Source organism: Podarcis vaucheri (assembly GCF_965113315.1).
Source record: "Podarcis vaucheri genome assembly, chromosome: 7".
Classification (NCBI taxonomy): domain Eukaryota; kingdom Metazoa; phylum Chordata; class Lepidosauria; order Squamata; family Lacertidae; genus Podarcis; species Podarcis vaucheri.
The window spans coordinates 78,675,350-78,698,839 of NC_138765.1; the positions used below are offsets into that span (position 1 = coordinate 78,675,350).

At 44.7% G+C, this 23,490-nt stretch overlaps 2 protein-coding genes across 15 annotated transcripts in view; both read left to right on the top strand.

Moving 5' to 3' along the window:
* The window catches only part of UBE4B (ubiquitination factor E4B), a 70,324-nt gene extending 56,362 nt beyond the window's left edge, over positions 1–13,962 (top strand). For all 6 annotated transcript variants that reach the window (XM_082229803.1, XM_082229804.1, XM_082229802.1 and 3 more), the window contains 10 exons: positions 497–624; positions 1,395–1,493; positions 2,016–2,251; positions 2,572–2,698; positions 3,346–3,490; positions 4,515–4,649; positions 5,921–6,112; positions 8,450–8,624; positions 11,233–11,379; positions 12,541–13,962. In XM_082229803.1, coding sequence (XP_082085929.1) covers positions 497–624; positions 1,395–1,493; positions 2,016–2,251; positions 2,572–2,698; positions 3,346–3,490; positions 4,515–4,649; positions 5,921–6,112; positions 8,450–8,624; positions 11,233–11,379; positions 12,541–12,602 — 1,446 coding nt within the window. In that variant the 3' untranslated portion in view covers positions 12,603–13,962. The remainder of the gene's footprint in view (positions 1–496; positions 625–1,394; positions 1,494–2,015; positions 2,252–2,571; positions 2,699–3,345; positions 3,491–4,514; positions 4,650–5,920; positions 6,113–8,449; positions 8,625–11,232; positions 11,380–12,540) is intronic.
* Positions 13,963–21,199: 7,237 nt separating this feature from the next.
* Positions 21,200–23,490, top strand: part of KIF1B (kinesin family member 1B) — a 134,396-nt gene continuing 132,105 nt past the window's right edge. For 4 of the 9 annotated variants that reach the window (XM_082229697.1, XM_082229698.1, XM_082229696.1 and 1 more), the window contains exon 1: positions 21,251–21,515. The gene's annotated coding sequence lies outside the window, so the exon portion shown is untranslated. Of the gene's footprint in view, positions 21,516–23,490 lie in introns of all 9 variants that reach the window. The other 5 variants (XM_082229702.1, XM_082229700.1, XM_082229703.1 and 2 more) reach the window with 4 other exon arrangements.

Sequence of the window (23,490 nt, forward strand, 5' to 3'; positions counted from 1 at the left end):
GATGCTAATAGGCAGGAGATTTCAGGGCCGATGAGAACCCTTCACAGAACACATAATTATTATTATTTAATTCATTGCTGCAACCCTAGGCAGGGATGGTGAAGCAGAACTTCTGTGTTCAGAAGTGGCATATCTCTGCTTACCAGTTGCTGGGGTGGGGATGGGGGCAAGAGCAGGAGAGAGTCTTGCCCTTCTGCCTTGCTTGTGGGCTCCTGTCTTTGTTGTCCACTTGTGAAGACCAGGGTCCTGGACTAGATGAGCCTTTGCTCTGATCCAGACACCAGGCTCTTGCATTCTTGTGCCCTGTATAATCAGTTCATCCTGCCCAAACAAACATTTATTGAACTGCTTCTTCTTTCAGAGTATGCTTCTCCCAACTTGAATGCTTTGCTGTTCTGAGTGCAATATTTTGTTTGTGTATGGGCGAGTGGGACATATTGATTTTTAGTGTGGCGCTTTTGCTTAACTTTTGGGTCCTGGCAACTTCTCTGTGCAGAAATTGGTGCGGTGCAAAGCCTGTGCAGATGCCGGCCTCCTAGACGAGAATTTCCTTAGAAGGTGCCTGAATTTTTACAGCATGGTCATCCAGCTCTTGCTCCGGATCCTAGACCCTGCCTACCCCAAGTGAGTCGCATTTAGAGATCTCCTCATCTCACCCAGTGTGCTTTTTTGTGCTGGCCAAGTCGCTAGCTACCTCCTGCCAATTAACAGTAGGTGTCTGCCCCCCAAATGACTCCTATAGGTGCGGCCATTTTTCAGTTACCAGCTTTGAAAAGCCTAGATAATGCTTTATGGGGAAGTTTTAAAAAACATCTCACTTCCCAAGCAGCCTGAAGTCAGTGAGGAGGAAATATTCATCCTGACACTCTGATGTGTATCCAATGTTAGTCCTACTTGCAGTAGGCCCAGTCGAATAAATAAACCTGATTAATTGATTTCAGTGTGACAAGAAGTTAGTTGAATGTGACCTTCTCTTGTCACCCTTCCTCCTCCTGATACCCTCCAGATGCCTCTGAACTACAACTCCCATCATCCCTGATCGCAGGCCATTATTGATGGGTCTGATGGGAATTGTATTCCAACAACAGCTGGAGGGCCAGGTGGGGAAAGTTTGATTTGTTCCCTTACTCTTAAAATGAAATCTCTGCAGGAAATCAGATACAAATTGCATACCTATACCTTTGTTTTAAAACAGTGCAGGGTATAACTTGTTTTTTGCATGACCCTTAAAATGTATTTATATGGCTGTGAATTTGCTTTCCATGTATGTGGCTTTTGGTTCATGGTGGCATACTTAGTCAGTTATCTACCCTTTGCAGAGTTTTGAAAGCTATTTATGAGAGATGCCAGCCCCAAGGCGCTTAATGGTCTTTCTCTCCTCCCTGTGTTCACAGCATAAAACTGCCTTTAAACCCTGATGTCCCAAAAGTGTTTGCAGCGTTGCCTGAGTTTTATGTGGAAGACGTCGCGGAATTTTTATTTTTTATTGTACAGTAAGTAATATTGCCACCTTGTTCTTGTTGGCTTCTAAGAAGCATCTGGCCACTGTATGGAAATAGCAGGAAGGGCCTTTGCTCAGCTTTGGAACATCTGCTTAGCATGTAGAAGGTCTCAGGTTTGATCCCCATTGGCATCTCCTGGTAGCCCTTAGAGAGCCACTGCCAGTCAGTGTAGACAATACTGAGCTAGATGGACCCAGTGGTCTGAACCTGTATAATGCAGCTTCCTAAGTTCCTGTGTCTTAAGGGAAGGGCTGTGTTAGAGCACTTCCTGGCATCTGCAAGAAGCGCCCAGGAAGACATCTTGTCGGAATCCCTGGAGAGCTGGTGCCAGTCTGCATAGACAGTATTGAGTTGACTCATTACAAGGTAGCCTTCCATGTTCTGAGAAAACAAGACTAGACAGGCCTTTGGGCTGAACCAGCAGCTTTCTACTTACTTTGCTGTTGTGCTTCTCCATTCAGGACCGTTTTCTCATTTGCCCGTTTTTCATCCCACCCCACCCCCCGTTGCCAGATATTCTCCTCAGGTACTTTATGAGCCTTGCACCCAAGACGTTGTGACGTTCCTCGTTGTGATGCTGTGCAACCAGAACTACATTCGGAACCCCTACCTGGTGGCGAAGCTGGTGGAGGTGATGTTTATGACGAACCCGGCTGTCCAGCCACGGACACAGAAATTCTTTGAGATGATTGAGAACCATCCTCTCTCCACCAAGTTGCTTGTACCGTCGCTGATGAAGTTTTATACAGGTTAGCTGCTGCCTGACTCACAGTTTGGGTTCAACTTTAAACCCAGAGCGCCCTGCCCTGGGATGTGAAGTGGTGTTGATTGCCTTGGCAGATTATAGAATTGGGATCTCTATGCCTATACATACAGTTCAGTATCCCTTGGACCTCTGGCCAATGACTGGGACCATTTCTCCTGGATTTGATGTTCTTTTTGGAAGTTGGCAAGGGGTAGCTCTTGATCTTCTGGTCATTCTGGAGGCGACAGGGTATATCCCTTCCGTTCTAACTTCAAAGTGGTGGATTTATTGTCTGACTTACGGGTTTCCCTCCGTCCTCCCCAGATGTCGAACACACCGGAGCCACCAGCGAGTTCTATGACAAATTTACAATTCGCTACCACATCAGCACCATCTTCAAAAGCCTTTGGCAGAATATAGCTCACCATGGCACCTTCATGGAAGAGTTCAAGTGAGTTAGAAGGCTTTCAGCATGGCGGGGGCTGGGTCTTAAGGGTTTCTGGACTGGCCCTCATCTTTTGTGGTGAGACCATAGCTCAGTGGGTTAGAGATCACCTTCTTTGCATGGGGAAGGTCCCAGGTCCAATCCCCACCATCTCCAGTTTAAAAAGATCAGGTACCTGGTGATATAGAAGGCCTTTGCCTGAGATGGTGGGAGAGGTGCTGCCAGTCAATCTGTGCCTCCCTTCTCTCTCATTTCAGTCTGGTATTTGTTCCTCTCCCTGGGTAGAGCATTTTTAAAGAGCTGTGCAGGAAGGCAGTTCCCAAAGGGGAATTAATCTGACTTTGATGCACTGGATAAGAGCAGGGTAGCAGTTCAGGATTACAGATAAATAGTTGTATTCAAGGCATTTAGTCTTAATCTTGTGTGTTCCTTACAACAGTCTTGTGGGGTAGGTTCCATTTTCATTTTGTGGGCGGGGAAACTGGTGCACAGCAGTAACAGATGGCTGAGCAGGGATTTGAACCTCTGCCAGATCCAAGTAACAGCACTGGGGTTGCAGCTCAGTCGTTCTGCTATATTGGAACCAAGGAATCCCATCTCCATTAGAACTCTCTGCTTCTGTCTCTCTCCATCTCTCTCTCTCTCTCTCCTAGCTCTGGGAAGCAATTTGTTCGCTACATCAATATGCTGATCAATGACACAACGTTCTTGCTGGACGAGAGTTTGGAGTCCCTAAAACGCATCCATGAAGTGCAGGAGGAGATGAAAAACAAAGAGCATTGGGACTTGCTGCCCAGGGTGAGCAAATGTCTCCTTTTGGAGGTTCCTCTGCCACTTTCTGAGTTAGTATACCCCACCTTCTATGCAGTACGTGCCCCAGTGTATCGCAAGAAGGGTTGGCACCTGCCTTCAACAACCTGGGCACTGAGCCAGTTTTAAGGCCTGTATGCTTAAATATAAAGTCCTGCATAACTTTGGATAGGTTATCTGAAAAAGCATCTTCTCCTCCACTATCTCGTAAGGGCATTAAATATCAACAGATGGAACCCTGTTAATTTTTGTCATAGCCTGATTACTCCTGGAGGTGAGCTTTTTCATTGGTGTTTTTCATATTGTGGAATGCCCTCCCTACTGAAATAACCCCCATCAGTACAGTGGTACCTTGCATTACATACGCTTCAGGTTACACACGCTTCAGGTTACAGACTCCGCTAACCCAGAAATATTACCTCGGGTTAAGAACTTTGCTTCAGGATGAGAACAGAAATCGTGCTCCGGCGGCGTGGCAGCAGCGGGAGGCCCCATTAGCTAAAGTGGTGCTTCAGGTTAAGAACAGTTTCAGGTTAAGTATGGACCTCCGGAACGAATTAAGTACTTAACCCAAGGTACCACTGTATTGGTGTTTCACTGGCTCTTGAAGGTGCACCTTCTTAGGCAAGCATGCCCCTGAACTTAATGTTTGGTTTTTTAAAAACTTAAACTTTTAATGGTTCTGTTTTTTAACATTGGATTTTAAAGTTGTGGATGTTTTTAACACTTCAAATTGTTAATTTGTGTCTTGTTTGGATTTTGCTATTGATTTTATATTTGTACACTGCTTAGAAGCCATCCTTGGCAAGTAAGCAGTATATAAAATAATTAATAACAACTTAATGTTGGTTGCATCTGGTGCTTTGTGATATTGGGGGTGGGAGCAGTGAGATGAAGCAAGGGTGTCTTGCTGCTGGAAGATGTGGCTGTAAATTTGATAACATATACCAGCTGCTTGTTTTATTTGATGCTGAGGCAGAGGCAGTTTGATTTGCAGCGCCTTTTCTTCTAGGACCAGCAACAAGCACGGCAGTCTCAGCTGGCACAGGATGAGAGGGTGTCACGTTCTTACCTGGCCCTGGCGACAGAAACCGTCGATATGTTCCACATCCTCACCAAACAAGTTCAGAAGCCTTTCCTCAGACCTGTGAGTATAAGCTTGAGGTTTGTGATGAGGCGCTTTAAATTATAAAATAGGTGGCAACTTGATTTGCAGGTTTTACTTAGATTACTGGCTCTGCGGTTCATTCATAGCTCAGCCAGCTTGAGTTCTTCAAAGTCGGTGTTATTGTGGATGCAGCCATAAGCCTCACCTGTGATTTAAAAGTTCTCATCGTTGAGACTCTCACCTTTTGGGAATCTCAGCCACTGCAGGTTATGGATCGGGCCAGAGAGTGTAAGGCCTGAAATAGATGTAACATTTTAAGATCTCTTCACTGTGGCTAAGATATGGGGTTGTATGCAATGCTAGTCCTGTGCAGAGTAGACCCATTGAATCGAATGGGCATGGCTTAGACCCATGAGTTTCAGTTGGCTACAACTCCCATCATCCCTAGCTAACAGGACCAGTAGTCAGGGATGATGTGAGCTGTAGTTCCAAAACAGCTGGAGGGCTGAGTTTGGGGATGCCTGACCTAAACTATTTGGGATCCTTTTGTTCCTCTACAGAGGAAGTAAACCTTGATCCCTGGCTCAATGTTGCCTCCAAACAACAATAATAAACCAAGGCTTGTTCTTCACAGTTTCTTGGAGCAAAAGAAACCAACACGAGGAGTTTTGTACTACAGTTCCTATCATCCCTGACTATTGGTCATGCCAACTGGGGCTGATGGGAGTTGTAGTCCAAAAATTCTGGAGGGCACCACATTGGCTACCCTTGGGTTAGTGGGCTCAGGTGTCCACATGGTGCTAGAAGCCTTTGCCATCAAGCCAGGGGCAGCCTGAAAAGTACTAGGTAGGTGCCTGCAAGGGGACAAGCAGCCATGGGGACAGGAATGGCCACCTGGTGTACTCCTTGCAAAAGTGCCTCTTGTGCAAGGAGCGGTGGTTGCGTAGATGAGATGAGGATCCAGATTCCTAACTGCTGAAGGCAGTTGGCAACCTCCTGCCACACTACAAGGGTGTGACCAAGAAAAACAGAATCCAGGAAGCAGCCTTGGTTCCCATTGGGAAAAAGGAAACAGGTTTTGATGTAGGAAATGGTGGGGATGGACAAAGCTACATTGGGGAAATTAGCACAGTTGCAGAACATGGGACAAGCCTGTTGGATCAGGCCATTGGCCCATCTAGTCCAGCATCCTGTTCTCACAGTGGCCAACAAAATGCCTGTGGATGCGTTATTATTATTAAGCATCCGGCATTTATGGGGATTCAAGAATTCCTCTCCAATGATAATACTTTCTGCTGTGGCATTTCCAGGAGCTTGGGCCGCGATTGGCTGCAATGCTGAACTTCAACCTTCAGCAGCTGTGCGGCCCCAAGTGCCGCGACCTGAAAGTCGAGAACCCCGAGAAGTATGGCTTTGAACCAAAGAAGCTTTTGGACCAACTGACGGACATCTACCTGCAGCTAGACTGCGCTCGCTTTGCAAAAGCAATAGCTGATGATCAGGTGAGTGGGGGAGTCCAGGAAAGAAAGGTGTTCAGAAGGTTAGGGTTAGGGAAGAAATGAGTAGTTAGGGATGGGGAAGCTGTGGCCCTCCAGATGTTATTGGATGACAACTCCCATCAACCCTGACCATTAACTAGCTGGAGCTGATGGGAGCTGGACTCTCAACAAAAGCTGAAAGGGCCACAGGTTTCCCAGGGCTTGCATAGTTCCCTTTGCCATCTCCATAGCAGTTGGATATTGGCCCATTTTGTTTTGTTTTTTTTCCCAATTTGGGATGGCTGTTGCTTAACCTCTCATGTGTGCATGCATATTTGAGTAAGGATACATGAAAACCTTGGCAAAGATTTTTAGGCGTTTCCCTAATAGGCTTGCCTTTTAGGGGAAACTTTGGTAATTTAAACAGCTGTATAGCATATTCAAAGGGCGAGAATCTTGGGCAAAAAGGTGAATGCTCTGCTAGTCCTCAGTTATTTTGTGACAGTTGGATTCCACCCCCCACCCCCAAAAAAAATGTGATTTGAAGAAAATTACTCCACTCTGAAGTTGAGATTCTCCCAAAGCATTTGCTGAATTCTTCTTTCGATTTGTAAAATTCCATGCAATTTATGAAGCCCAGAAGAGTGTGCTGGGCACTGTGCCATATAGGCATAGAGCTTTTTTCCCTGCTGGGTTGGTGTCGAGGAAGGAGTGGGCACATCGTGTGTTGATCACTGCACTGCAGATAAATCTGTATCAGATGTCTGAAGGAGCTTGATGTGGTGGAGCTGATTTGAAAGAAAGTCCCCAAGAAAGAACAAACCGATGTTGCTAAGTCATGCCGCCACAGGTTGACTTCTTTAATGCTCTGCTTGTTCAGAGCAAGCTGTGCAACCCTGTCTGAGGGCACCTACCTGATGGAGAAAGTCTGGTTTCCATCCCTAGTAACTGAAGTGTGTGTGTGTGTCTGTGTGTACGTGTACCCTTTCTTTCTCCAGAACTGAGTTTCCTTGCACGTGGTTTTGTTGCTTGATATTTTGGCTACACCAGTCTCTCAGCTGCTTTCCCCTCCCCACTCCCGCTGGCTGATTTGATATTTATCTGGCAACCATACTGCCTTGGAATCGGAGCGCTGCCCATCCTGCAGTGATACTGCATCGCACTGGCAAGCTCCCAGCAGGTGCCGGCTCTTGCTTGCTGTGACTCCTTACTGCAGGCTTTTTGGAGTTGACATGGCGAAGAGGGAGGGAGAAGACTTTCTGATTACATGCCAGCAGAGTCTGCCACTTGATCGCTGGACATGGAAGTGCACACAACCTATCTATTGCAGGAGCCAGATAGCCTTTCTCAAGCTTCGGACCGTGTGTTAATTTTAGGAATGTCGGGATTGCCATCTGTGTCAGACCAAACAGTCTGTTTAGCTGCACATCCCGTCTCCCCCCATTGTGTAAACAGGTGCCTCAAGAAAGCTTCATAGCAGAGATTTCCATTTCCATTAATTACCTGGTATCTAGTACTAAAAGTATGTTGAGAGAGGGGCGGACGGAGAGGAGAACAAGACAGCGTTGTGTGTGCTGTGATTCGGCTGAAGTGCAAAGCAAGCAAAGAACATGTTTCTGAGTATGGAATGCAGATTCCTCAGGATCTCAACTTTCATTTAAAGAGAGATACCACATTTCTAGTCCTTATCCCTGTGAATAATATTTGAAAGAGTGTGTGGTGGCTGAATTAAAAAATTTCCAGGGGTTGAAGGAAGCGGCTTCAGTGCACTTTGCCTTTCCCGTAATACACTAAACCAGAATGAACAGCCCGGAATGGCAGAATAAGCTTTGCAAAGTAGTTTTATTCCATTTTGCACATGTTCCCCGTGTCACTAACGCTCAGCTGGGAGGTGGTGAAAAGCTGCAGGGAAAGGACTTAACTCTTGGCTATCTCCCCCTGACTTTCTGTGCCCTGTTCCTGCAGCAGTGCTTTAAACACAGAACAGCCAACTGCTTAGAAACATAGATGAGCTGCCTTATACTGAACCAAACCATTGGTTCTTTAAGTTCAGTATTGGCTCCCTTGACTCCTGGGGCCTTCTGCATACAAGCAGATGGTCCTTCCCCTAAAACAGCAGTAAGGTGTTAGTCTTCAAGCAGCTGTATACAGAGTCAGCCCATTTGGTCCATCTAGCTCAGCCTTGCATCTACATAGACTGGCAACAGCTCTCTAAGGTTTCCAGCTAAGGGCCTATCTAAGGGTACTGGGGATTGAGCCTGGAACCTTCTGCTTGCTCAGCAAGCACTCTGCCGCTGAGCTTATGGCTTTGTCAGGTCTTGGTAGCGCATGCGATCATTGTGGTGCTTTCTGTCTTTGCAGAGGTCCTACAGCAAGGAGCTATTTGAGGAGGTCATTTCAAAGATGAGGAAAGCTGGAATCAAGTCGACAATAGCAATAGAAAAATTCAAGCTGCTAGCCGAAAAGGTGGAAGAAATCGTTGCCAAGAATGCCCGAGCTGAAATTGACTACAGTGATGCTCCTGACGAGTTTAGAGGCAAGTAGATTTTTGTGGAGATACTGCAGCTTCACCCAGGAATCATCAGCTAAAATCATGGGGCTAAAATCGAAAGAGGGGTTAACATTTTCGGATTGTATCCAATGCTACTTCTGTTTAGAGTACACCCATTGAAGGTAGTGGCCATGAGGGACTTCCGGGTTAGCGCCATCGGCGAATTGCGGAGTTCCTCTGACTGGAGGAACTGGCTCCGTGGAAACTGGGTCTTCCCGCCGCGGCAAAGGTGGGAACCCGCTAGAAATCCCAGGCGGAGGAAGCCTGGGAACGTGGGGTTCGGCAGGGCACCAGGAGCGCCCCCCCACGCACCAGGAACCCCATTTTGGGGCTCCGGAGTGAAGTGGGGTGAGCGGCACGGTGCTGCGAACTGATTGCTACTTTCACGGAGTGAAGCCGCACAGCCATTGCCGGAGAGCGCTGACTTTTTCCTGTGGACAATTGGATTTAAAACAAGTACCCGTGAGTAGAAACGGAAAATTGGGTCAAGAAATATCTTAATTTGGCACCGAAGCGGGAAGGTTCAAAACAGGAAGTCCGCCTTCCGCTTTTTGTACATAGACTGAAGCAAAAACCTTGTAAGCTAAAGCCTGGAAAGTTGTTTAAAAAGTCTAAATTTCCTTCATTTATAATTACTGAAACCCCCTTGGAAGCAGGAGAAAAGGGGGGGGGGACTTTGTTTAATGCCTGCAGGAGAGGGAGTGAAGAATGATAAGTTTCCACCGTCTCTAACCTGGGAACGGGGTGTCAGAGACAGAAATTCTTGGAGAGGTTCATTGACTGTGAATGGAATACTTTGACAGATAGCTAAAGAAGAGAAATAAATTGATTCCAATGTTGCCTTCTGCATTCTAAAGAAACAAAATATCTGAAAAATGAAAGTAATTTTCCTTTGTTGGACTTGCCTTAAAAAAAATGGATACAAATAGAAATTGTCTCCTCTAGAGGGAGCTTGCTAAATTGTTGCTGCAGTCTACGTAAGAACTCTACAGCTGTCAGATTAAGATCGTGGGACCAGTCCTTTTTGACCTTGACTAAATATGAGCTGGGAGGAAGTTTTGGTGCTTGCTTTATGCAAGACAAGTGCCTTGCTGGAACAGATGCATGAGACGATGGATTTGATGAATGAGAAAACGGATTTGATGACTGTTGTGGTTAATAACTGTGGACAAACAGGGAATATTGATACAGAAACTATTCAGGGACCAACTCAGGAACCTATACTGATTGGGCAAGTGCAGAAGATAATGGAGGAGGTTGCGGTTGCACCTCAAATAATACAAATGGAGAGACCCGAGGCCCTACAGGAGCATAAGCCGCTGTCTTTGAAGATTGAAATTGGAGTCGGCCAGGGGGAGTCTGGAGCTGAGGAGGTTCTTAACTTTGGAGAGACCTCGAAATATGTTTTTAAATATTTTTTGGACTATATTGATGACTGTGGGGAGTGGGACTCTGGGGAATGGGCTGGTTGGATGAAGGGAGACGAAGATAATTTTGGGTTGGAATCCCCCAGAGACCTACTCCCCAACGAGAAAGGAAAGAAACTAAGAAAGAGACCAACAAAAGACAAGGAAAAGTGCAAGTATAAACAAGAAGATCTGCAGAAGGGACATGGAAGAGACATAAGGGCATCGGACATTAGATTACCAGGTTGATGGACTAGATGGAATGGACAGTAAGGACTGACACGACCCGAGACCAGGAAGATTGGAAGAAAATTTATAAAGAAAAAACATTTTTTTCTAGGGAATTAGCCTAGAATTAATGAATATTAGGGAAAATGTTGGAATGAAACTATATGACTCTAGTAGAAAAGATATCAGGAGTTATGTATAATCGAGTATTAAGCGTTAAGCTCTAAAGTATTTTTTGGTAAGATAAGGTTAAATAACTTAAGGTAATTTGAATAGCAGAATATGGGGAAAGGATGGAAAGGATTTGTTGAGTTAATAGGTTAAATTGTTAAGATAAATTATTTAGTAAAAATTGAGAAAGATGGAAAGAATTTGCTGAAATAATCAATCAAACTAGAATACAAAAATGGAGGTGTGAGGAGGTCAATGAAACAAGCAAATGGAAGTTAAAGATATGTAATATGGGATTTGTGTCTTTTTTTCCTTCTTTTTTATCTTCTTGTTGTATTGTTGCATTGGTTTTTATGTCTTGTTTTTTTTCTTGTTTTTCCCCCCTATGTATTGTAGTGTTGTTTTTAATTTGTTTTTCTTTTCTATAATTTTGAAATTATTAATAAATATTATTTTTTTAAAAAAATGAAGGTAGTGGCCATGACTAACTTTGGTTAATTTCAGTGAGTCTCCTCTGAATGTGACTTAATTGGATGCAACCCTTAAGAAATAAATAAATTTTATGCTAAATGTGTGCAGAAGAGCAAGCTGGTTTAGCTTTTTCCAGATGCTTTTTTCTTTTTCTTCCTTTTTAGAAAATTGTATAGATGCACTCAAGGTGCAATGATACCTCTGTCAGTGTGAGGTTGTTCTTAAGAAAAATATCTCTCTAGCCTTCAGTTCTCTGGGAATGTTTGCAAGTGAGTCTGAAGTTTAAAGTTTTGATGATCTTAAACCTTTCCTTCCAGATCCACTCATGGATACATTGATGAGCGACCCTGTCAGGTTGCCATCTGGGACCATCATGGATAGATCCATCATTCTCCGGCACCTTTTGAATTCCTCCACAGATCCATTCAATCGGCAAACACTAACAGAAAGCATGCTGGAACCAGGTAGAGAAACTTGTGTTGTAACCTAAGCAAAATAGAGTAAGGGAGCTGATAGCTGGTCTTTTTTTTCAGACTAATGCTTTTAAGCAAAAAAAACCCAACAACCTTCTCTTGGAAATTGGCCTGTAGTAGAGCAATCTGACACCCCAAAATCTTTTGTCAAGATGTTCACTTATATTTATTTATATTCTAAGCTTTCAACAATAAAGATCCAGAGTTACAAAAACAAAACCATCACACACAAAATGGCCCCAAATGGAACAAATTCAGCAGAAGGTTGTCTGCTTTTTAAGCAGGGAGGGATCCCTCTGCGAAACTCTGCAATCTCTACAGATGGAAGCTCTGATAGCTGAAAAATATTGTCCATGGCAACCATGAAATTGTAGTCTGGCAACATCTGAAGGATCACCCTTGCTCTATGCTTATGCTGTCGTCTTGAGGGACTGAATTTCCTCATCTGCTGATATGTCACCTGCATAAGAATGTTGCTTGGACCATATAGTGCAGTATGGCCAACTCAGCCTGTCATGGCTGGTAGTCATTGATGCACCTCTGCTCTTCCATTAATGTGCCCAGCCCCTCCCCTTAAAGTCTGCACTGGCTTCCTATGTACTCCTGGGCCAGATTCAAGTTTCTTGTGCTACTGTATAAAGTCCCCAAATTACTTAGGCCCATGGTGCTTCTTGCCCTGTACAAGTCAATCACTGAGTTCATCTTTGGGGGAGAGCACTATTTGTGGTCCTCCATGGACCAAAAGCACAACTCGCACCAACAAGAAATCATGCCTTCAGTGTTGAGGAGCCATTTTTGTGGAACTCGTTCCCACTAGAAGTCAGACAGGCACTGTCCCGTTTCATTTTAGGAGGACTTTGCACATGGATGCTTCTCTGATGTTTTAAAATATTTGTGATGTTCGTTGTTCCGTGTGCTCTGAGTGGATATGAGAATTTGCCTTATACTGAGTCAGACCATCAAGCTCAGCATTGTTTCTGCACTGACTGGCAGTGGCTTTCCAGGGTTTCGGGCAGGGAATGTTCCTAGCCCAACCTGGAGATTGGACACAGGACCTTCTGCACACAAAGCAGATGCTCAACCACTGAGCTTTGTTACAGTGAGATATTTTGTGTTTAACTTTCCTTCCCCCTCTTTACTCCCCCTACTCAGTGCCAGAGCTCAAAGAGCAAATCCAAGCCTGGATGAGAGACAAACAGAACACTGACCATTGAGGACCCTTCTCCTGCCTAGCAGCACACATGCCAAGGTCAACTGTGAAGAGCAGGACGAAGGGGATTGAGGCGTGGGGGGTGTGCTGATTCTTTTGGAAGTGGAAGCTGGCTGGGCTGGAGCTCACACAGTGCCTGTTGCTGCTGCTGCTGCTGCTGCTCCTGCTGCAAAACGACATAAAAGCATGTGGATGAAGAGAAGGAACAACAAAAATTTTAAAAAGCAGCTTAATTATTGTACATATATTTAAGTGATCAAACACGCCGGTCGATAACGTTGTGGGGGATAAGTTTAGGAAGCTGGCTCTTGTTATGAGGCAAAATCCTCTGACATCTCATAATTGGGGTTTTTACAGCTTGAATTCCTTTTTTTTAAATAAAAAACAAAACAAAACCTGGAAGACATGTGGATCAGGGAAGCAAAACCCTCAACATGTTGTGTTGTTTTTGTTTTAAAAATATTGCCAGGTCTCCGTTAATTTGATTGTGGTTGAAACCTTGAACATTTTGCTGCTAAAGTGACCCCCATCACACATAAACATTTTCTTTTCTTCCCTGTTAACTTTTCCTACACTACCCTCTCCGTTTTTTTTCTGTAATGTGAAGCAAATGTTCCCTGTATATTAAAAAAAAAATCCTTCTCTACCCCCAAGAGAACATAATCTTGAAAAGATAAGTGTGCCTGCAACAAGTGTTAATCTTGGGGAGGGAATCATATTTTTCTATTACACATATTCATTTATTTTTATTTGGTCAGCCATACATGAGAAGAGTAATCCACAATGGCAGATTTCCTTTTCTCTCCCCCGCTGCCCCTGCCTTTTTCTTTTCTTTTCTTTTTGCACATTGGATTTTTGTCTTTTGGGAGACGCTTAAACGCTTTAGGGTTTTTTTTTGTTTGTTTTTAAAGCCAGAGATCTAATAAGCTAAATGATGATGATTCTGAGTCTTTTAAGAGCTTGTCTCCCAAGTGGGGCAGATCATTTTAAGTCTCAGCACCTACCAGTGAAGGCAGGAATATCCATTTTTATGTTGCGTACCAGTTTTGTATCCATGGCTTGGCCTTACCAAAGCAAAAAAAAACAAAAAAGGGTGCAGAAAAAAATGTAGACTTGCTTTTTTTTAAAAGAAAAACACAGAAACTATATAAAAAAGACGAAACATTTTTGTATGACTGCCCCCTGCTTAAAGATACTTGAATTTCCTTTTTAAAAAGGATTTGAAACCACAGTGTTTTAAAAAAAAAGCCTGAAAAGAAATGTTTTCTTTTTTCTTTTTCTTTCTTTTTCTTTTTGCTGACAGTGTCCTCTGTTCAGTTCCTGATTCTTGAACTACAATAAATGGTGATACACATTCACAATAACCCTTCAGTGTGTATGTCTCCTTCACATATGTTGTGTGCATGCTGCAGGCAGGTGGTTGTGTGGGCTGCTGAATCAGAGTTGGAAATGTGCTTGTTTGACTTTAGTACAGTCGTACCTTGGAAGTCGAACGGGATCCGTTCCAGGAGTCCATTTGACATCCAAAACGTTCGGAAACCAAGGTGCGGCTTCTGATTGGCTGCAGGAAGCTCCGGAAGCCCTGTAGGACATTCGCCTTCCAAAAATAGTTCACAAACCGGGACAGTCGCTTCTGGGTTTGCGGCGTTCGGGAGCCAAAACGTTCGAGAACTAAGCTGTCTGAAAACCAAGGTATGACTATATAATATTTCTTATTTACTTATTACTTGCCCTTCATTCTAAGGTCCCAGGGTGGATTCTGACACTAAAACACAGTATTTCAAACAGCTTATTATTTACAGTCACAAAAATAAGGTGGGACCTAAAAAACAGGCCGCTCACATATCAAAAGCCAGGGTAAAGAAGGTGTGTGTTCCACATTTTCTGGAAGCTGTGTAATGATGGTGCCAGACACACCTCTGTGTGCATACAGCCCTGTTTTGATTTGCAAATCAAATCAAATCAAATCAAGATCTACTATCTTCCATAGTATATCACTTTCAAATTTTAAAAAATGAAGCAGTTTGTAAGTTCTTCTAATAATAAACCTGTGACTTGAAGGGCTGACATCGTCTGCTCCCTATTTATAAATTGAAAAATCAAATACCACACTTACTTAAAATTATTCCCCTCATTAGCCATTCTGCTGGTATTGGTTTATTTAAAAAAAATAATTACCTGTTTATTCATCACTAGTAGGCCCAAAGCAGGATACAGTGTCGATGGGGCATGGGTTGTGCTGTGGTCTAAACCACTGAACCTCTTGGGCTTGCTGATCAAAAGGTCAGCAGTTTGAATCCGCACTACGGGGTGAGCTCTTGTTGCTCTGTCCCAGCTTCTAGCAATTTGAAAGCATGCCAGTGCAAGTAGATAAATAGGTACCATTGCAGTGGGAAGGTAAACACTGTTTCCATGCACTCTGGCTTCTGTCACAGTGTCCCATTGTGCCAGAAGTGGTTTAGTCCTACTGGCCACATGACCTGGAAAGCTGTCTGTGGACAAATGCTGGCTCCCTCGGCCTTAAAGCGAGATGAGTGCCGCAACCTCATAGTTGTCTTTGACTGGACTTAACTGTCCGGGGGGTCCTTTACCTTTACAATGTCAAAGCACAATGGAATACATTTAATAGATTAGATTGATAAAACACATCAGCCTAAACAGAATCAGCATATCCCTTTCATATTGAGGTGACCAACCTATGTTCCATTCTAACTGAATGGGTTCAGGGCAAGCAAGCAGCCGGTGTAAATTACTCTGCACAAAACAAACATCATTTTAAAATCAGAAATGCATGATGCACATCCAACATGAAATGTCACCACAATGAGGAAAATCCTAAGAGATGGGATTTCTTAGTTACTGAACCTGTGCTCTGGAATTTGCTTGCCCCTCTCTTAGGATCCCATCTCTTGGGATGGAGAGATGTGTTTGGGTGTAAAAATATGTGGCTTCTACATGAATTGAATGCAGCTTACTGAACAGAGGTAAGAGTCCTGTCGCCTGCTGCTGAACCCACACTTGATTCTGGCCACAATCACCACTAGTATGTGGCTCCTAGAAGCTTCTCCACAAGTGAATGTGGCCCTCAGGCTTTTAAAGAAGGTTCCCCACCCTGATCTTGAGAGCCCAACTTTGTTTTGAAATCTCAGCAACTCTGCGAGAAATACGTTTTTGAAACCCCAATCTCCCCCAACCACTTAAAAGGCAAATTAATCACAGCTGTCCCAAGCTAAGCTGAGTGTTTAGCAAAAAGGATCTGTTCCCTGGATAGAGTTCTGGGACGGACAGCAGCCACAAATCAATAGGCAGGCTAAAATAGAAACCAAGACGCCATACATTTTTAAAGGGGCGCAGCCATAGCTTTAGATTATACAGCAGAGTTCCTGAACAAAGCCTGCTTTAATATTCATATGAAGAAAAGAGTTATGAGCATGGCAGAGAGTAAAATACGAGCTTGCTGGATCTGAGGAACAGTCCTTGAAATGGGCAGTAAGCCCCTTCTCTTCTGTAGGGGCAAGTGCTTACAAAATATGTGTAACAAGTTTCTTCAATCATTGGAAACTCCTGGTGCATCACATGTATTATGTCAAATGTTTTAATGTGGTATTTCTCAAACAGGACTCACCAGTGGGCCTTGACCCACTTTCAGAGGAAATAACAATAAAAACATTACAATAACCCCACCCATCTGGCTGGGTTGCCAGAGTTGGAACAAAGTTAGAAAGTGAAATAAAGGGTCATTATTACCATTATCAATTGAATGAAATTGTTATTATCATTCATAATAAACAAGCATGACAGAAAGAAAGGGCTGAGAGGGAAGCTGTTATAGGAAGAGGGATGAACTGGGGGTGGGTGGAGATAAGGTGCAAGTTGAATATGAAAGAAGAATGGGAGAAGAAATTGCAGAAGATAGGTATATGTATTTTAGGAGTCCTGTGGGGTGGGTGGTGAGGGGAAAATAAAAAGTTGTCTCCATTTAGAGCCTCTACATCAGCAAACTTGCCTAAACTCGGGAGGCTTATACTGACCTTAAATAAAGCTGAGCTGTGGAGCTACTTGCCACAACGAAAATGCCATGGTGAAGGAATTTCCAGATATAGGTTAGATACCGCTAGAAAGCAATGTCAGTAATGGCCAGCTGATTTTGGCCAACTCTGCTTCCATCTGCCACCATTTCTGTCCTCTCAAGTGGGCCCTGGTGTTAGAAAGTCTGATAACCCCTAGTCTAACGCTTTTAATCCCAATAATTTAGAGGCAGGCAGAAACACCAGAAAAACTAATAGGAGGAAAAAAAAGGATACAAAACACTAGGTACTAAAAAAATGAAATTACTGTATCCTTGCTTAACACTCAGCTATCAAATGCTAGACGTTGTTGAGTGGGGTTGATCTCTCTCTTGGTTACATACTTTTGTTTCCCTGCTTCCAGCTACTATATAGTTATAACACCTGACATGTCATGTTCCATGAGATAAAGAGAGCTGCCTCCAGGATACATCTGATTGTTAGTGGGACAAGGATTTCAAGATGAGTCTAATTGTAAGAGGCAGGAGGGCAGCTAAGATGAACTAGCAAGCAGTCTACTCTCTCCCATGACCCCACATGCCTCAAAAAGCATGTGATTTGCTACAGAGATGAACAAACAGGGCCCACAGGAGTACTAAATCAAACCAGATGGCCCCCTAGTTGCTTACCAAGGCTGCATACACACCATATATTTAAGGCACATCACTCTCTCCCAAACACTGTAATCCTGGGAACTGTGGTTACCCCTTAAACTACAGTTCCCATGTGTTTTAAATTTACAGTGTGTATGTAGCCCTAGAGGCAAGAAGCATGTAGCAGAAACTGGGTTGTCTCCAGTGTTAATCCTATATAGAGTAGATCCACTGAAATCAATTGATATTATTAAGGGCCCATCCATACTTGCAAATAAGTCCTGTACCTGGAAAGTGTTGGTGCAGGGGGGGGGATAGGTATAAAACAATAATTCACTGGATGTCAGGATCCAGGTTTGGAGCAAGTACTCTTTGGTGACAGAACCCCAGCAGATATTTAAAATCACAAAAGATGCAGCAAAGTAAAGTGCAGAAATATAGGCTGTTAGACCTTGTGAGTTCCAAAACACTTCAGCATAGGAAAAGACCACACATTTAGTAAATAAAATAATGGTTTACTTACAAACTCACCAAAGGTTATGTTTGTGTGCTTTTCCATACATCAGTCAGAAAGGTTGCACAGGCAGTAAAACTTAGTTTAGTTGCAAAGTGGTACAAGTTCCTAAATTATTGGTATAGGAACTCAACAGTGGTTTGTGAGAGCCATGTGGTCTGAGCTTGGAGCAACCAACTCAGACCTCCTCACATGTTGAGCTCAGGTAGGCTGAAGGAGAACGAAAGCTTTATTACCTAATCCCTTCCAAGGTGACCTAAACTTGGCAAGACAGCTTACTCTATGGTCTTAACCCCTTTATGTATTGATAGACCTAAGCATTATTGATTATATGAGGCTGGTTATCCCACAGAAAGCATGGGTCCAAGCAGTTTTCCACTTGTTCCATGCTTTCTAGAGACAGGAGGTCTGAGTGGTTTTCTGTTTGCCCTGCTGCTTCCCCTGGGAAACTGCACTCTTTACCACTGAATCAGAGCAAATGTCAATCAACAGAAAACCCAGCTGATGTTTGCTTTGATTCAGATCAAGCTTCTCTGGAGGAAAGCAGAGGGGCAAGCAGAAATGTGGGCAAGCCCTAATTCAGATTAATTTCAATGGGTCTGTTCTGAGTAGGACTTAGTTGGAGACAACCCATATTAAGCTGTCATATGTCATGTCAGGAGAAATCAAAATAATGGGGGAAATCTGGAGGGTACACAAAACTATTTTATTGGTACATCACATTTTTAAATATTAAATGACACTTACAAAAATACCACTCTGTTCTGTGGCGTGCTTGAAACCTGAAGTATATTTTGATATGCAGTGAGCCAATAAAATATTTATTTTACCCATGCCCTTCAGATTTAATCTTCTTCCCATTTCATTTCCCCCCTCTCTCAGGTCATTGGTTCATTCAGCCCTGGGATGGGAAATGTATGGCCCTCCAGATGTTACTGGACTTCAACTCCCATCATCTCAGAGCTTTAGCCCCACTGGTTGAAACTGATGGAAGCTGGAATCTAACAGTATCTGGAGAGGCGCAGTCTCCCCGTTTCTCCTGTGTCTCAGGAAAGGACCATCGCTGCCTATCTGAAGCTGTCTTACCCTTTTAACTCAAGGATGAGGAATCCCTTTCAACTGGAGGGCCAGGTTAAACTGTAGTCAGCCCTCCGTGGGCCACATTTGACTGGTGGACAGAATCAACCACCTGCCAATAACTCAGGTAGATTCAACCCCACCTAAAAGCAGTGCGGCTTGCATTCAACATCCATTCGAACGATGCCAACCAGGAGCCACATTTCAGAGAGATCAGTGTGTGCTCCCAATTCTTCCCTCGCAAGGACGGTTTGCATTTGGTACCATTTAAATTGTTTGGCAGGCATCAGATCCACTTGGGGGGATCTGATCGGGATCCAATGTTTAAACCTGGCACCCAATGCAAACTTCACTTGGAAAGGAACAACAAATGGGATCAAGCATAGACAAAACAGGTCAAATTAAGCCCGATTAGGTCCACAGGCCAGAACTTCTTAGCTAATCCTCATCTTAACCTAGGACATTCAGCATGCAATGGTTGTTTCCCTCCATAATCACCTGAGTACCTTCAACCATTTATTTAAATTTTCTGCATAGCGGAGATGGGGAGAGGGTTTACTTTCTTTCCATTACTCACATCCCCAGCACCTTATAGAGGACGATTAATACCATGAGCGGTGCTACGCATGGGCATAGCCAGAGGGGGGCAGGGGGTGCAGCTCCCACCCCCCAATCAAGTAAGTAAGTAAATAAATAAATAAATAAAAACTTAACTAGCTGACCAGTTGTGTCACAGATAGCTCAGTTCTGCTCCCAACAAAAGTCCTGCCCCCCCAAAAAATCCTGGCTGTGCCCATGGTGTTATGAGGGGGGAAATGGGGGGGCACAGAAAGGGCTGAGTATATGTTAATGACAGTTCAGCAATGGGGTGGTGAGCAACCTCCTTGTTTTGGGGAGCCACTTGCCCCCCTTTTGGCACTGCCTTATGTAGATCACTCCACTAGCCACAGCCATGCCCTCACCATGCTCTTCCCTTCCTAATTTACATTTTGTTATCAGCCCCTTTCTAATATTTATTGAAGAAGAAGAAGAAGAGTTTGGATTTGATATCCCGCCTTTCACTCCCCTTCAGGAGTCTCAAAGCGGCTAACAATCTCCTTTCCCTTCCTCCCCCACAACAAACACTCTGTGAGGTGAGTGGGGCTGAGAGACTTCACAGAAGTGTGACTGGCCCAAGGTCACCCAGCAGCTGCATGTGGAGGAGCGGAGACGCGAACCCGGTTACCCAGATTACGTGACTACCGCTCTTAACCACTACACCACACTGGCTCTCATCCTCATCATTTGCTTTTGCATTTGCATCCTCATCATTTGCTTTTGCTTATCTGAAAGCCACTTGGGCCAGTCACTCTCTCAGCCTAACCAACCTTACAGAGTGGTCCTGAGGATGAAACGGGTGTGATCATCCTGAACCAACAAAAATGTGTGGTAATTTAATGTGTGGTAATTTAATCTTAATCCAGTTAAAAGCTGTAAGTTTTTTTAAATAGGTATGCTTGAAGGGGCATTAGAGGAAAGAATGGTGATATTTATTTTTTAGACCTCTTGCAACCTCTGCTTTAGTTTTTCTTCCCAATCTTCGTCTCCCAAGGTTGCTTCACACATTTACACAGTAGAAAACTTGGGATTGGTTCCAAGTGTACTAGTGAGGGCAGGAGCCTCAGAAAACTCGAGTGTCCTGTACAGCCCCTCTCTATGACAGCAAACACAGTTCCTGCATTCACACGTTCATTTTTACACGTGTGCGTGGAGGGGTAACTTGTGAACTGGTAGTCCTCCTTTCGCCCTTCCTCTGAGAACCTCTCAGCCTTTATCTTCCTAAAACGTCTGAATCCCTTTGATAAAACTCGGCTTCCCCAGTAGATTCGTGACTTAAAGCTCTCCCTTCTATGTCTCTCTCAATAAAAAGCACAATCTTCCACCGAATTTCCCCTCTACTGAGGTAAAAAAAAATAAAAAAGGACAAGCATCTACTGTATGAGTGAACTCCATCGCCTCCCTTTTTATAGCTCCCTGCGGAAGGCTCCGTCATCGGCTTACTTTCTCCCTCCGCAAGAGGGAGCACCCTCGTATTCCTACGCAGCCGCCGAAAGGACTCCTGAGGAACATTCTTAGGACAGAGCTCTGAGACAGATAGAGAAATAATTCCTTTTTCGAACGCTAATTGGCTGCCTCCGCCGCGGCCGTCCCACCTTCGCAATGCCTTTCCTTAATTGGATTGGCCGAGAGGCACCCCGAGATTGGCAGGTGAATCCTTTCCACAGACCCCTCCCACCTCAGCTTGAGGACAGACAGCTCAAGCCGCCTATCGGCTTCCGCATTCGCCCGGCGAGCCGACGTCTCCCCGCGTCTGATTGGAGGGCGTCGAGCGGGTACGGGGGCGGAGCCTTCCCCTCTGGGTGGAGGGAATCGATTCCAGTCCCTGCTCTTGCCAGTGTAGCCGCGACGCTCCTGTCAGGCGGTTCGGTCCGTCTTGTTATCCTCGCCCTTTTATCTCTCCCCGCCCCGCCGCTCCTCTCTGTGATGCCGCTCTTCCCCGGTCTGGGGGCTCCGTGATGGGGCTGGGCGGCCTCTGTCCCGCTGGCTTCGTCGCCGCTCGTTGTTCCCCGCCAGGCTGCTGATTTGACGGCGGCGCCGGTGTCGCCTCCGCCCTTGACTGCACTGAGGTAAAAGGGGTGGGGGTGACGGGCGGTTGTTGGTCACGTGAGAGGGTGGGGGAAGGGAGGGAAAAGAGCTGGTGGGGGGAGGGGTCCATCCTTGAAGCCTCCCTCCCCCCTTTCCTTTTCATCCATATGGTCTCAATCCCCACCCCGGCTTCCCCCTCCCCACCCCGCCCTGTCCCCAAATTCTCCATTGGGGCTGTGGCTCCGCGGTCGGGGCATCTGCCTCAAAAAGGGCCAAAGCCCTTGGCAGCATCTCCAGGTAGGGCTGGCCTGTCTTTCAACACTCTCCCCGGGAGAGTTGCTGCCAGTCGGAGCGGGCAATACTGAGCTGCTGGGCCAAATGGCCTGACTCAGAAGTATAAAGCAGCTTCCTATGTGGGCGGCCACCTCCCCCCCCCCAAAAAAAGCCACCCAGGAAGGGATAGTGTAGGTGGATCTGCATGTGTGGGAAGGAGCTTGCCATTTCTCCCCCCACCCCAAATTATCCTCTGTCTCTCCCCCTCATCCTTGCCCTGTCTTTCCTCCAACTGTTTTAAGCCCCCCCCCCAATTGAAGGGATCAGATGGATGGAGGGATGGGGTACACAAAGGTGGATATGGTTGATCCCTGGGTTGGTCAGGTGATGACACCCCACTCCTTCCATATTAATCTATATTGGGGGGGGGTTCTCCCCGGCAAACATATGACCCCAAGTGACATCCAAGAGGATGGTGGCCATAGTGTGATTAGTATTAGTAGTGAAATGATAATAGTTGTTAATAATAATTAATGATCATGGTTTTCATACTGCCTTTCATACTGCCACTTGCAAACATCAGAGGCATAGTAAAATATAATCAACTCAATATAAGATGTAGTAATAACAAATTAATATTCAGTATAATCATGTATTTGGCTTTTAAACCATCTTTTTCCTGCCCCCCCCCAAATGGTAGGGTCTGGAATACATACATATGTTACAAATGACCTTCCATTTATGCCTCTTTTAAGTAGGTGTTAGCTCCTCTGATGGCAAGAGGAGGCCTTTAAAATCAAAGTACCTGTGCTCCAAAGATGTTGTTGGATCCTAGCTAGCTGAGGCATTTAGGGGGTGGGAATCTCTATGGGATGTGTCATTGGGAGAATGGGGGCAGAGGTGTGTGTATGATAATAGCACATAATTTATGCGTATAGCTGTGTATATATACAAGGTATGGATTAAGTATGCCTAAGTATATCACTGACTCACATGATTGTGTGCTGAACTGCAGGATACAGACATAGCTAGAAACTAAAAACCTCTTTAAATTCCTAGCAGTTAGAAGACTGTGATTTTCCAGCCCTGATATATCTGTGCAGCTAAACAAATAAACATGTCTCTTGTATACTGTATATTTATTGTAATCAGCAATTTCCTTGCACTCTCCTCTCTCTCCTTTGAGCAGACTAGGAACAACCCCGTCATCCTATTGACTTCTTTTCCTTTGCCAGTTCCAGTTTTTCTCCCTGCCCCCCCCCCCTCAGTCAATTCCAAATGGAGATTCCTTACAGTCCCCCTTCATATTACTAATTCCAAGTTCCTCCTAGAGGCATTTTTATATTGGGACCATACATAGTTTGAGATCTCTTGATTGCCTGGTCTCTAAATATTCACAGAGAATGCCTCTCAATCTAGCCAAGTTTGAATCATCTTTCTTTTTTCTTTATTTATCTCCCTCTCTCCAGCCGCCCGCCCCCCCCGCTTCCCTAGTGACATCTAATTTAAGATCCCAACAACATAACCATCATAGGAAGTTGCTGTGATGGTGGTTGTCAGTGACACCCCTCAAAATAAAGCATTTATACTTCATAGCTCCCTAGCTCCATCACAGATATATTTTGTGAATCTCTGCAAATCTCAGTAAATACTTCCCTCAATAAAGAAATCCCTTTGAATCTCAGCCCCCCATCTCCATCAGTTCTGCCTCCAGTTTCCCCACTGAATGCTCTGAGAGAACCC